General features: G+C 53.8%; 6 protein-coding genes across 6 annotated transcripts; 2 read left to right on the top strand and 4 right to left on the bottom strand.

Annotated features, from left to right (window-relative positions):
• Positions 1-275: 275 nt before the first annotated feature.
• AB675_12034 (uncharacterized protein) lies at positions 276-1,466 on the top strand (the record flags this gene model as incomplete). Its single annotated transcript, XM_018140932.1, has 2 exons — positions 276-1,313; positions 1,365-1,466. 2 exons carry the CDS (start codon positions 276-278, stop codon positions 1,464-1,466), a joined length of 1,140 nt encoding a protein of 379 aa, XP_017998402.1.
• Positions 1,467-2,147: 681 nt separating this feature from the next.
• On the bottom strand, positions 2,148-3,298 carry AB675_12033 (uncharacterized protein; the record flags this gene model as incomplete). The annotated part of the gene is made up of 2 exons (XM_018140931.1): positions 2,148-2,898; positions 3,000-3,298. The coding sequence occupies 2 exons, from the start codon at positions 3,296-3,298 to the stop codon at positions 2,148-2,150; spliced, it is 1,050 nt and encodes a 349-aa protein (XP_017998296.1).
• Positions 3,299-4,651: 1,353 nt separating this feature from the next.
• AB675_12032 (uncharacterized protein) lies at positions 4,652-5,614 on the bottom strand (the record flags this gene model as incomplete). Its single annotated transcript, XM_018140930.1, has 2 exons — positions 4,652-5,390; positions 5,442-5,614. The coding sequence occupies 2 exons, from the start codon at positions 5,612-5,614 to the stop codon at positions 4,652-4,654; spliced, it is 912 nt and encodes a 303-aa protein (XP_017998324.1).
• Positions 5,615-6,033: 419 nt separating this feature from the next.
• AB675_12031 (Plasma membrane proteolipid 31) lies at positions 6,034-6,483 on the top strand (the record flags this gene model as incomplete). The annotated part of the gene is made up of 1 exon (XM_018140929.1): positions 6,034-6,483. The coding sequence occupies one exon, from the start codon at positions 6,034-6,036 to the stop codon at positions 6,481-6,483; it is 450 nt and encodes a 149-aa protein (XP_017998405.1).
• Positions 6,484-7,672: 1,189 nt separating this feature from the next.
• AB675_12030 (Glutathione S-transferase omega-1) lies at positions 7,673-8,429 on the bottom strand (the record flags this gene model as incomplete). The annotated part of the gene is made up of 3 exons (XM_018140928.1): positions 7,673-7,988; positions 8,033-8,217; positions 8,271-8,429. The coding sequence occupies 3 exons, from the start codon at positions 8,427-8,429 to the stop codon at positions 7,673-7,675; spliced, it is 660 nt and encodes a 219-aa protein (XP_017998370.1).
• Positions 8,430-9,139: 710 nt separating this feature from the next.
• AB675_12029 (uncharacterized protein) lies at positions 9,140-10,405 on the bottom strand (the record flags this gene model as incomplete). The annotated part of the gene is made up of 1 exon (XM_018140926.1): positions 9,140-10,405. One exon carries the CDS (start codon positions 10,403-10,405, stop codon positions 9,140-9,142), a length of 1,266 nt encoding a protein of 421 aa, XP_017998248.1.
• Positions 10,406-11,820: the final 1,415 nt, after the last annotated feature.

Here is an 11,820-nt window from a genome sequence, read left to right as displayed (position 1 = left end):
GATGGCGAAGCAGTCACTTGAAGCTACATGAACCGTATTCATGATACCGCTGCATCACTACGCAGACTCCATGCCCAAGTTCTCGAGTGAGCAAAATTCGTCTCAGGTGAGTCGCGCGTCCGTTGTCTGTCCCCATGGAAACGCCAAGACCCGATTTCGGTTGCACTTCAACGATATGCAATCTGTTTGCCTGCCCTGCGGGAAGGAAGTTATCTTTGTGACCGCAAGCTCCCTCCTCATCTCTCTACGCTCAGCGTAGCGAATGGTTCAAGACTATGGCGGACTCGCAGAAGTCTGTTGTCGACAACGCCGCTGAGTCGGTCGCGGCTATCGACATCAATCCATCTGCGACAACCGTGACGGCGACTGTCGACATTCCCGACTCTGCACAAGATCCCGGCATCGAGAACAACAAGTACAACCAGAAGTGCAAGCACATCGAGCAAAGCCACACCGAGACAACATCGTCATCCGATTTGAAAGCTGTAGATGCCGCAGAATCGTCAACGGAATCTCTTACCAAGTCGACCCTTACCAAGCCAGGAGATCTTAGTGTCTTCCCCGACGAGATAATCGAGTCAATCTTCGAGGCCCTGCTGGGAAATTCCACTCTGCACGTCGTGTGCTTCGACCCAGTTGAAAGCGAAGATTTCAGTCCATCGAAACACATTGAGTCTAGAGACTGGGATCCGGCGTGGGTACCTGGCCTGCGACTCGTGTGCAAGTATTTCAAGGATGTCGCGACACCAGTCATCGCCAGACGCACGGACCTGACCGTCATCCGTCGAGTGTACCCAGAAACAGAGCTCCCCTATACTCCGCTGACGCCCCTGCCACTAGCCCAACTCTGTCCCGGGTACATTTCTGCGCGAACCCCGATGATCTCCATTGTGGAGGAGCAGGCGATGAATCACTTAATGCCAACAGGTTCAATTGACGTTGATGGGTTCCAAAACTTAAAGGTCATAAGGTTCGGACCGTATGATCAGATGAAGGCACTCAACACCGCTGTACGACAGATGCAAGACTGCCTGGCTGGTCAGGCAATGCGCGACTTTGCTGAAAAGCTCGTGACTTCCATCCAAGGGGCGAGTCCTGCTTGGTTGACAGCCTTCATCGCCAGAGAAGGTCCCCTGAATGCCATCAAGAAGATCATCCGCAATGTCTTCCTGCCCGGATTCGCGCGTGAAGAACACTACAAGGCGTTTATGAAGCAACTCGTCACAACCTTCTGGGCCATCAGAGGCGACAAAGTTGTGGGTGCGGGACCGGACGTCAATTTTATCGTCGAATTTCGAACATTCGCTGAAGTGGTAAGCCTTTTTAGCATGTGCCCTCTTTGAACTGGCTAATCAATTTTGCAGACTGGCATGGCTATCATACGGGGCGATTTTGTTGGCGTTGAAACATGCAAGCCCTGGGTCAATCACAAGGATACCAAGTTCCTGGACATGTTCCGCTCTTAGAGAGCTCGTCATCGAGTACAGCATCACTGAGTATGTACCCCGCTGGCTCACGCTTTCTCGAACAACGCTGACGAAGCACTAGATACTGCCGTTGGGGACACCCGATGAATAGGCCAAGGCAGGAAATCTGCGACGAAGCGAACTCGTTCCTACCGCAGGGAATCATGCTCAACAAAGCTCGTTGAGCGCTTGCCTGCCACTAGAAAGGCTTCTTCCAGGCTAGTAACTGCGTCACATCATCGATTAGACGCTTGTCATGGAAGGGGATGTATTGTGGTTGCATGCAGAAGGACGTGGATGGATCCGAGCCACAACACGGCGACCAAGACGCCTCGATGGTTAACATCCGCCTTCACATGCACCCCCTCAGCTCATTGATGAACGCTGGGCCAACGAGCGCAGATAGCAAACGAAATCAATTCATCTCGACAATGAGTTCGTCTCTACTGCCGTGAAACATTGGGAGCGTAACGTCGAAGGACGAGTTCCTGGACGCCTTCATGCTTGGGCCTGGGTTCGCATCTGTTTGTGAAGGCATCACTTTCCCGCGTGGGTAGCTATTCACACAGTGAGAATTCCAATCGAAGTCCGAGAACGCCATCGCTTGCCCTATTCTCTGTATAACCCATACCTTGAAAGCCATGACTACATACATAACATCTCGAATCCCCTTCAGCTTCATCAAGGCAGCTCACTAAACTCCCCAGTCCCCTGCTTCCTCCTCCCACCCACCGCACCAAACCCACCATCCAGCTCCGGCCTATACTCGCTCACCCGCCCCCCATCCATCTCCCCCCTCGGCTGTGCCTGATGCCTATACGGCTCTTTCGAGTCGTTCCTGTAGTACGCGCTGCTCCCCGCCATTTCGCTCACTCTGTTATTACTGCTGTCATTGAACGGACCTGAGGCTGAGGAACTCTGGAGACGAGCATTCCGCCGTTTCCGCCAGATGAACCACCACAGTGCCGCTAACGCGGCGATGGCGACGATGGCGGCGCCGACTGCGATTCCTGCTATTGCGCCTGTTGATATTGATGATGAAGCAGTATTGCTGACAGTATTGTCGTTGCCGGAATCTGCGCTTGAGCTGGAACCGGCGCCATCCGCGCTACTAGTCTGCGCCGCCCCGGGACTATCCACCGTATTACTCGGCAGTGTCGCCGTCTTGCTCACCCCTCCACCGCTCGTCGTCGTGTCAGCATCTGCCGCACTGGTGGTAATATCAAATAAGCTCAAATCGCGTTCCTGGTATTCAACGGAGATGGGCTGCGCCCACATGGTGATCTCGCTGCCGGAGACGGGGATGGCGGAGTCGTTGCCGCGGGCGGAGACGGTGGTCGTGCCGGAGAATTGGGAGAGGCAGCCGGCGAAGAGGACGGAGGAGGAGCCGAAGAAGTTTATGGAGGAGTAGGTTGAGCCGTAGGAGAAGGATCTGGGGATTTGTGTTAGTCTTGTGGGAGTACACGACGAATTACGGGATGGTGAGTATGGTATAGGATGGTGTGAGTCGTTACAGATCTGGGTGTGGCTTACGAAGGACAACATATCGCAGTCGTAGTCCCATCTGCTTGGAACTGGCCCGGCGTCGCATAGCCTTCGGGACACCAGCCGGGACTGTATACTTGTATCGAGCTCGGTGCGCGACCGTAGCCGCCAAAGTCTTCGGGCCAGCAGTCTATGTCAAAATCTGAGGGCTCGATGTTTTGCATGAGCAGGCCGCCCGGTACTGAGTTGTAGAATTCATCTTCGAAGGTCCAGGAGCTCAGGCAGTTCGCGGGAGGTGTGAACACTGCTGACATGGACGTTATCGTTTCTGTGAAGAGGCTCGCCATGGTGTCAAGTGCCGGGCTAGCCGCCGGAGGGGTACGCGCTGGATTTTGTGGACGGTTTTGGTGCTTGTCGAGGCTGCTGATGATGCGACGAGAGGTACAAAGGAAAGCAAAGACCGCAGGAGAGACCTACCGAGTTCCAGAGCGGGCCGCTCGTTACACACGAACACACTTACGGAGTAGTAGGAGACGTTAGGGCGACCAGGGCTAAAGAAAGCGACATCCATGGCCAAACTTTACCTGTCCATACCGTAGAGTGGTTCGTCAGCGGCAGGCAATCGGAGCAATTCATCATCGTCCTTGTGGAAGCCACGGCGCAGGAGCCTTGGTCACGCTGTTTGGAATTTGTTGCAACATTGCCTTCATGTACCGAAGGTCGTCAAATGGGAAGAGTCCTGAAGATTGACGAACAAGAAGCGAGGCAGTTGAAGGAAGCTTCGTACGGCCAAGAGTGCGATTCATTGGACAGGAGCGTTAACGCCCCTGAGGTTCTGCACCCCTAGCGCAATGCCTCGCGGCTTGATTAAACCTCAAACTTCAGGCCTGACTGCCCGTTGAAATTGCGATAGTGGTCTTCGAGACTTCGATGTTTCTCGCAGGCTTTCGCAGTCGAAAGTCGCGCAGGAAGGCGTCTCTGTCAACAACGCGTACAGCTCTTCGATAGGTATACATGCCTATCGTGGCGAAATGACAATCGGACGCTCGATATTGTGAGGCCACAAGATGCGCTGAGCCACAGGCGATGTGATCTGAAACGTCCGGGTCCACATCGCGAGCTCCCGTGTTCTCGTATGGCGCCTTCTTGCCCAGAATAATGGCCCTGTATATGTTTTGATTGATCTGGGACGTCACGGCCACTTTTGTACAAGTCCAAGTTCGAAATTGGACAGCTGAGCAGCTGCTGTGGCTCATTCGTGTGACAACGGGCAAAGGCTCTTGCTGGTGGCCGTGTAGGTAAGCAGGCATAACAGCAGCTCAAGAGGGACGAGATCGTCAATTTCTACAGCTAGCCTCTGGAGAAGCTGCGAGACATCCATCACAAAAGGAAACAGCGATCGATAAGAGTACAACAGGGCAGCGTCCCTCGATGCCTAAGTGACAATGGAAGTCTCGACCTAGACACGTGTGCAACTGTCAGTATTCGTGGTACAAAATGCTGTTCCAATAGGTGGATGGTATCGTTTGCTTCCGCTCTGTCACTTCCATTTCAAGCAGCGTCCTCCAATAACCAAATCAACTTTCGAATATGGCTGAAATTGAAAATTGACATTCGCAGCAGTAATCACGATTCAACAGTCCATGCGCTCTCACAAGCCATGTCCAACCAGTAATTTTGCCATCACTACAGCCCTCGCTTCAAGCAGCAGCTCCCTTCCAAGCAGCCCGGAAGTTATTCAAGCCAGCCATGAGACCGCAGAAGCCCACAATGCCCTGGTTCATCCCAGTCAAACCACCTTCAACACTGTAATGAATTGCCACAGGCAGCCAAGCCGTGCAAGTCTGTAGATCCGCCCACCACTTGGCATCAAACTGCTCTTCCTCCTCTCGGCTGACGCGCTCTCTAGTCTTGCGCTCGCGCATCAAGGTGGCATCGCGCCACAGGCGGAAGAAGTCGGTGGCAACACCGACGAGCCATGAGCGGCAAGCCCACTTCATCACATTGGCTGCGCCGCCTGCGCCTCCTAGGCGTGCGACAAGGGTTGGCTGGAGAACGCCCTTGTTGGTGAGCTGGAGGATGTTCTCGGTGGCTTGGAAGCCAATGTAGCCCAGGCACTGGACGAGGAGAATCTTGTGCTTGAGTGGGTCACCGCCCTTCTGGAGGAGGAGTGACTTCAGGAGCACATAGAGCGAAAGGAGGCCTGTAAGGCGGAGGGTGGTGCGGAAGTCAGCCACCATCAGCCCGAGAGGCAGAAGTGGAGATGGAGTCGGCGCGAGGGCCTTAGGTGGCAGCTTGACATCGCGACCAAGGATCTTGGACAGACGTGCGATGAGTGTTGCGCGTGAGGGTGCCTGGGCGTGGAGGTATGCGAGGAGGTAGAGGGAATAGTTGAGGGATGACAGCGACGCAGAAAAGCCAGCCGTAGTCTTGATGGTCCTGTTCTGCTTGTTAGCAAGCAAGTCATGTCTGTTGAGTCCAGGTACCTACCTTGTCAATTGCAGGATCAGTGCATCGATCTTGCCGAGCGTGCTCTTAACATCCGTGGGAAGTTTCTGCAGACCTCTGTGCTGGTCAGGATCGATAGGTCCTGCCTTCTCTGCGTATCCCTGGCTTGGAGGTTGAGCCGGATCGGCCTGCGAAGGGGCTTTGTTGTCGCTCATCTTCTGCCGAGGGTGTTGTGCACGGTGCGGTGAGTCAGGTATAGGAGGCGGAGGGCTTCGTTGTGGCGTAAGGAGTGGCCGGGAGTGTGCTATAAGGATGACAAGATATCACGGTCTCCTCAGGAGGTCAGATCGAGCAGAACGCCTTCCTTCTCGTGTCGTCGTCTCATCTCACTTCTCTTCCCCACACTCAAGCAAGCTTTCGGGCAATGATTTGTCGATTGCCTCGGCTATAGGGATCTCGCTTAGCCTGCCCGATTCGATCGCGCGGCTGTGCATGCGAGCAAGTACGTCACCCTACAGTTTGTTTCTTCTCTCCCCAGCAACTACAAAGTACCACGCCATCATCATCCACATAATCTTAGCAACGCTCAGAAGTACTCTCTATCGTCACAGTATATCGTCCTTTATCTCAAATAATGTCCTGCGGCGATCTCTTCCTCGGCCTCCTGGCCATCATCTTCCCCCCTCTTGCAGTGTGGGTGAAGCGGGGCCTCTGCTCAGCTGACTCACTGATCAACATCCTCCTCTGCCTGCTCGGATTCATTCCAGGTCTTCTTCACGCCTGGTACATCATCGCCAAATTCCCAGAAGAAGAGCACGACTACGAACGAGTGCCCGACGCCGAGAACCAGCGAGTCACCTACTACTACATCAATCAACAACCTGGCCCTCGTCGTGACTATGGTACGCAGGGAGGCCAACGACAGCCTGCTCCCAAGCCAAATTCCTCAGCGCCACGAGTTCCACAGCACTCGAGACCCGAGCCCGCTGGCCCAAGCGTTGGTGCTGGCTCGGATGAGGCAGGTGCTCCTCCCAGCTACAGCGATGTGGTGAAAGGAGACAATAAGGTGCAGAATCAGAACTAGGCGTCTGTGTCTGGACGAACCGAGCCTCAGCAGACACCCTCCGACTACTTCACGACACATCGGGAGGACTCTGAATTGGGAGAATTTGAACCGGGAGACTTTGAACCGGGAGACTCTGAACCGGGAGACTCTGAACCGGGAGACTCTGAACCGGGAGCCTCTGAACCTGAGGACTTTGAACGAGAGCTATTTGAACGGGACCCACGTGCAGGGACATGGAGGGTCGCCACGCGGTGGCGAACTGGTGAAACCGTATGGGCACTCCAGGTCATCCGCCCCCACATGCACCAGATAGGCACAAGCCCGGCTCAGCTACCTCGAACGACCTTCACCGTTCCTGCTCCGGGATCCGTAGAAGAGTGGTTGGAACAGTTTGAGCACTACCAATGAGCAAATATGAGGTTGGACTGCATGTACGATGCCAGAGCTGTATAATATGGTTGAGATGGGTTGATCAGCAAGTTGACTGGGCACGCTGGAATCAGCTTTACGAGTTGTATGGGATTCGCAATCGTTAAGGGAGCATTGATAGCCACAGCTGGCTGTCTGGAGCAGCATGTAATAGCAAAAGGCCACTACAGTGGCGAGAATGATATTCAATCGCTGAACTCCTTTATTCTACAGAACTGTCCTACCGATGAGGCCATGTCCAAGTGCAACAAGTTCATGTGTGTCGACACGTGCGAAGCAAACAGATAGTAGGAAACTAGACGTACGGTGCACTATCTCGTTGATCTAGACAGGTCAACGACGCCGAGGACAAGCTCGCGCATGACCATCGAAACGACCTTGTCGCCTACTGACAGGCATTCGGTTCAGCGCATAGACCCTATCACAGCATCATTATCGCCAATCAGACAAGAAGGCCTCCTTGCCTTTTCGGCAATAAGTGGCTTCTATCCAGTCCGCTGGCAAAAATTGACACCTTTCCACGTTTTCTGAAGTGTGAAACGTGCACGTGGAAAAGTGTCATTTTTGTGCTTCGGACCCGATAGAAGCTGAGGTTTTCTCCGGATAGGGAAGGTGACCTTCTCGTTCGGCCTGGAGATCTCGCTGTTGCTTGGCTCGACAGGTCCGCTGAATTGGGGCAACGGCGAGGTCATCTTGGCACATTCTCAACCAGGCCGAACCAAGATCCAGGTAGATGACCAAGGGATATGGAAATTGTCAAGGCCCTTCCTCAATCTACTTAGACCTTCGCACCAATCCCCAACCGCTTCTTCGTGCCCGCAATAATAGCCTGCTCATCATAGATATAGTTAACACTCTCCTGCGCAACTACTTTCTTCGCCCACTCATCGAACTTAGGAGTCTGGCTCTCGAACCCCTCCAATACAGACCCCGGCAACAATCCATTCCCCGCGAAACTATACAACCTCGCCACAAACGGCGCAGTCAACGCCTCCGCCAACGTGATCTTCCCACTTCCCCCGAAGAACGGCGCTGCATCTTGCAACAGCGGCTCGATCTCCTTCTTCAACTTGGCGAGGTAGTCCTTGACGAGGCTTCGCGCTCCTCGCCGTCGGGGGCCTTGATGATGGGGAGGTACAAGGGGTTGATCTTGTCGAACCAGGTGTCTACGAAGAAATTGATGCGGGCGCGTTTGAATGCTGCATCTGCGTCGCCGGTGTTGGGGACGAGGTGAGATGGGTATGCGTCGGCGAGGAAGCGGGATACGACGCTTGATTCGGTGAGGATTTGGTTGTTGTATTTTATGGAGGGGACCAGGCCGCGCTGTGGGTTGTTAATTTGGGGAGGGTGGATGTGCTGTGGGTGGTAGGGCGTACTGGGTTGACTTCTAGGTACCAGGGCTCACGGGGCTTGTCGAGGTCGATGATGACTTCGTCGTATGGGAGGCCGAGTTCTTTGATTACGATGTGTGCTCGGTGGGCCCAGGGGCAGCGGTGGTTGGTGTAAAGCGTGATGGCAGGTCCGGTTGAGCCCATGATTGCGGTAGACTTACAGTACAAGAGATAGTAATGCGATCTGACTCGTATGATATGTACGTGATGTCTTGTTGAGTGTCTGTGCACGGGTTTATATCCTACCTTATTGGGATCATCGATGAAGACGTCTTGCTTAGAAATCAACGGACCAATCGCAACGGATGAACACAGTGTTTCGAGGTTGCGTGCTCTATGTTCCGGGTTGCGAGTACCTAAGACTATCCCATACGGTGCGGGGTCGAGGTTGAGTTGGGCCTCCAAGGAAGATGCAAAGAGCCTGAATACGAACTCGCATCGTCACAAGAAAGGAGTCGCCGCTCGCTGCTTATGATCTAAGAAAAGCCAAAAAGAGAATAAGAAGCTCTGAGGAAAGTTGAGAAGACATCGAAAGAACTCAAGGTATTTTGAATGTTTTGAATTTGTTTTATCCATGAAGTAGCTATCAAGCTAAGTAATTAGTCTATCTATACGAGCCTGTAATGCTCTTTTGATAGTCACACATTAAGTAATGTTAATCTTGAACATAAGATCCATGCACATCTCAAGCCGTCAATCGCGTGAAGCATTCCAAAACTCATTGCTCGCGTTCCAATCCATGACTGTTCCTCCTCGACCTGTCCTGTTATGTCCAGTAGTCCCACAAATGCCACTATACGCCGATGTTGATAAGTATGCCAAAGCCTAGATCAAGGAAAAGATGGTCGGAATGCTTATAGCATGGCAACAGCAGCGAGAATAGCGCCGAAGACAGCAACAACCTTGCTCGATGAAGTGGTGGCAGCGGCACCAGTGAAGGGAGCGGGCTGAGTCGAGGTAGCGGAGGGCTTGACGCTGGATGATGAGGAAGATGGCTTGACAGTTGTGACATCGTTCCAGCCGCTGCTGCTGACGGTGGTAGGGGACACAGGCTTCGGGGTGGTGGTGGTGACGATTGAGACTGGGACCCAACCGGTGGCGGAAGTGGTTGTGACTGGTGCGACTGGTGTCTCGGACCAGACGTAGTTGGACCAAGCTGCGGTGGTTGTGGTGGTGACAGGGGCGACCGGGGTTTCTGACCAGACATAGTTGGACCAGGCGGCAGTGGTTGTTGTCGTGGTTGCGGGTGCTACTGGGGTCTCCGACCAGACGTAGTTGGACCAAGCGGCGGTGGTCGTGGTTGTCTTGGATGTGGGAGCAACAGGTGTCTCAGACCAGACATAGTTGGACCAAGCCGCTGTGGTAGTGGTGGTTGTGGCAGGGGCGACGGGCGTTTCTGACCAGACATAGTTGGACCAGGCGGCAGTTGTGGTCGTAGTGGTCACCGGTGCGACAGGAGTCTCCGACCAAACGTAATTTGACCAAGCAGCGGTGGTTGTGGTAGTGGTAGTAGCAGGCGCAACTGGAGTCTCGGACCAAACATAGTTCGACCAGGCAGCCGTTGTTGTGGTGGTTGTCTTGGAAGTAGGAGCAACAGGAGTCTCTGACCAAGCATCAGCCCATGTCTGAGCGTACGTCTGCGAGGTGGTCGTGGTCGTTGTTGTCTTGGAGGTAGGTGCAACAGGAGTCTCGGACCAGACGTAGTTCTTGGTGGTCGTAGTGGAGGTGGTGGCGGGTGCAACAGGTGTTTCCGACCAGACGTAGTTGGCAGTGGTGGTGGTTGTGGTGATGGGAGCAACGCTCGATGAGGTGACGTCTTCCCATTTGCTCTGCTGGGTGGTGGTTGTGGTGGCAGTGGTAGGCGCAACGCTTGAGCTGCTTACATCTTCCCAGTGAGCCTGGGTTGTTGTGGTAGTAGCGGTGGTAGGAGCAACAGTCGAGCTGGAAACATCTTCCCACTGAGTCGCCTGAGTTGTGGTGGTGGTCGATGTGGTGGTCGCAGTTGTTGGTGCCACAGGAGCGGCTCCCCACTGGTGACCACCTTGGCCATAGCCACCCCAGCCCTGAGGAGCTGCGAGAACAGCAGGCGCAAGCGCCGCAGCAATAGCGAAAGATTGCATCTTGAGTTGGTAGAAGCGAGGGTTGGTTGATGAAAAGATTGGATAAGAGGTAGCAGGTAGAAGTGCTTGGTAAAGCTCTTGTGTCTGCTGGGACTCTTTGCTTCTGTTGGGAGTTTGGATGATGGAGGACGAGAACACAACTCACCATTCACGAAGCAGATCTATATACCCGTCTGATGCTGTGCGAGTGTGACAATAGCATTGTGGCAGGGAGACGAATTAGACGAGAGACTTTCCCCGCCATTCTGCTGAAAAGCCAAATCATTCAGGATACAAGGCCATTAGTCGAATGGCAGGTCGTCCACAACCAAGACATACGTGATTGTACCACAGTGAGGTAGGGTTCGTTGCCGTGTGTGTTCTCCAAAAAGCCGGGAGCTGCAGCAAGAAATCAGGTGGCAGTGATTTTAGCGACCCCGCCAAGCTTTGCTTCGGCCAATGAAACCGACTGAAATCTCGGCTCGCTCGGCTACCAAGGCAACCTCCCGAAATTTCTTTGCCGCCTAGGCTTCTTTTGACAATAGCCTTGTTCGCAGCGACGCTAGCAGTGTATACAAGGTGGCTGGTCCTTTGTCTGATTACCTGTTCGATCGAGCGCAACCGGATGACTGTTACTTCATCGACCCAGCCGCACTTCCAGTCAGCTTGTGCGACCAATCGAGAGGTCGCTTGTATAGTGGCTTGGTCACTAGCGCAAGACCTGCCTTCTGTTCTTCGATCTCGTTATTACATGGCTTCAGGGCGTGCAGCTGAGAAGCCGGTCCAGATTTGCCCTGCCACCTGCAACTAGGGGTTTTGCACACGAGAGGCGCAAAATTACAACCTGAGACGAACTATAGACCCTCTGGGCCAGCTTTCGTGCAAGCATGTTGTACTTCTGGTCACCGATCGAGGATCGCTTGTAAGCGAATGGCGGGATTGCACGGCTTGCCGTGCCAGCCCCGATTGTTCACTGTGTGCACGCCCACGAGACGGAGAATTCCATTGGACCTCAAGACGCAGATTGCTCGAAGGGCGATTTGTAGAGAGTCGTATAGGTGGGGTTCCTCTCAAATGGACAAAAGAAAAGTGGTAAGCCTGGGTGGGATTTTGTAGGTGAGCTCTGCTCTGGGTGAAACTCTTCTCATCTGTAGCAGATGGAATTCACCTCCTCTTCGTGCCGCAGCTGTACAAGATCAGCATACATTCCGCTCGATGGCATTGTTGTCGACATCGTTTTATCGCGATGCCCAACCGCGCTCAGTCGACGCGCGTGGTGTGCCTTCTACTCGGGTGAAGATGGAGAAGCTTTGCGCCTCACACAAAGCGTGCGGCCGTTCGCAGCGCAGCTTGAGACTGTGATAGCACCGGTGCTTTTCATTTCTGAAACTTTGCGCAGCATGCAGCGTTTGCCTAGGTGGTTCTCAGACCGGATC

This window comes from Cyphellophora attinorum, assembly GCF_001299255.1.
Source record: "Cyphellophora attinorum strain CBS 131958 chromosome Unknown Contig19, whole genome shotgun sequence".
Taxonomy (NCBI): Eukaryota; Fungi; Ascomycota; class Eurotiomycetes; order Chaetothyriales; family Cyphellophoraceae; genus Cyphellophora; species Cyphellophora attinorum.
Note: the sequence above shows the minus strand (reverse complement) of the source record. Positions and strands in the feature narration are given on the sequence as shown.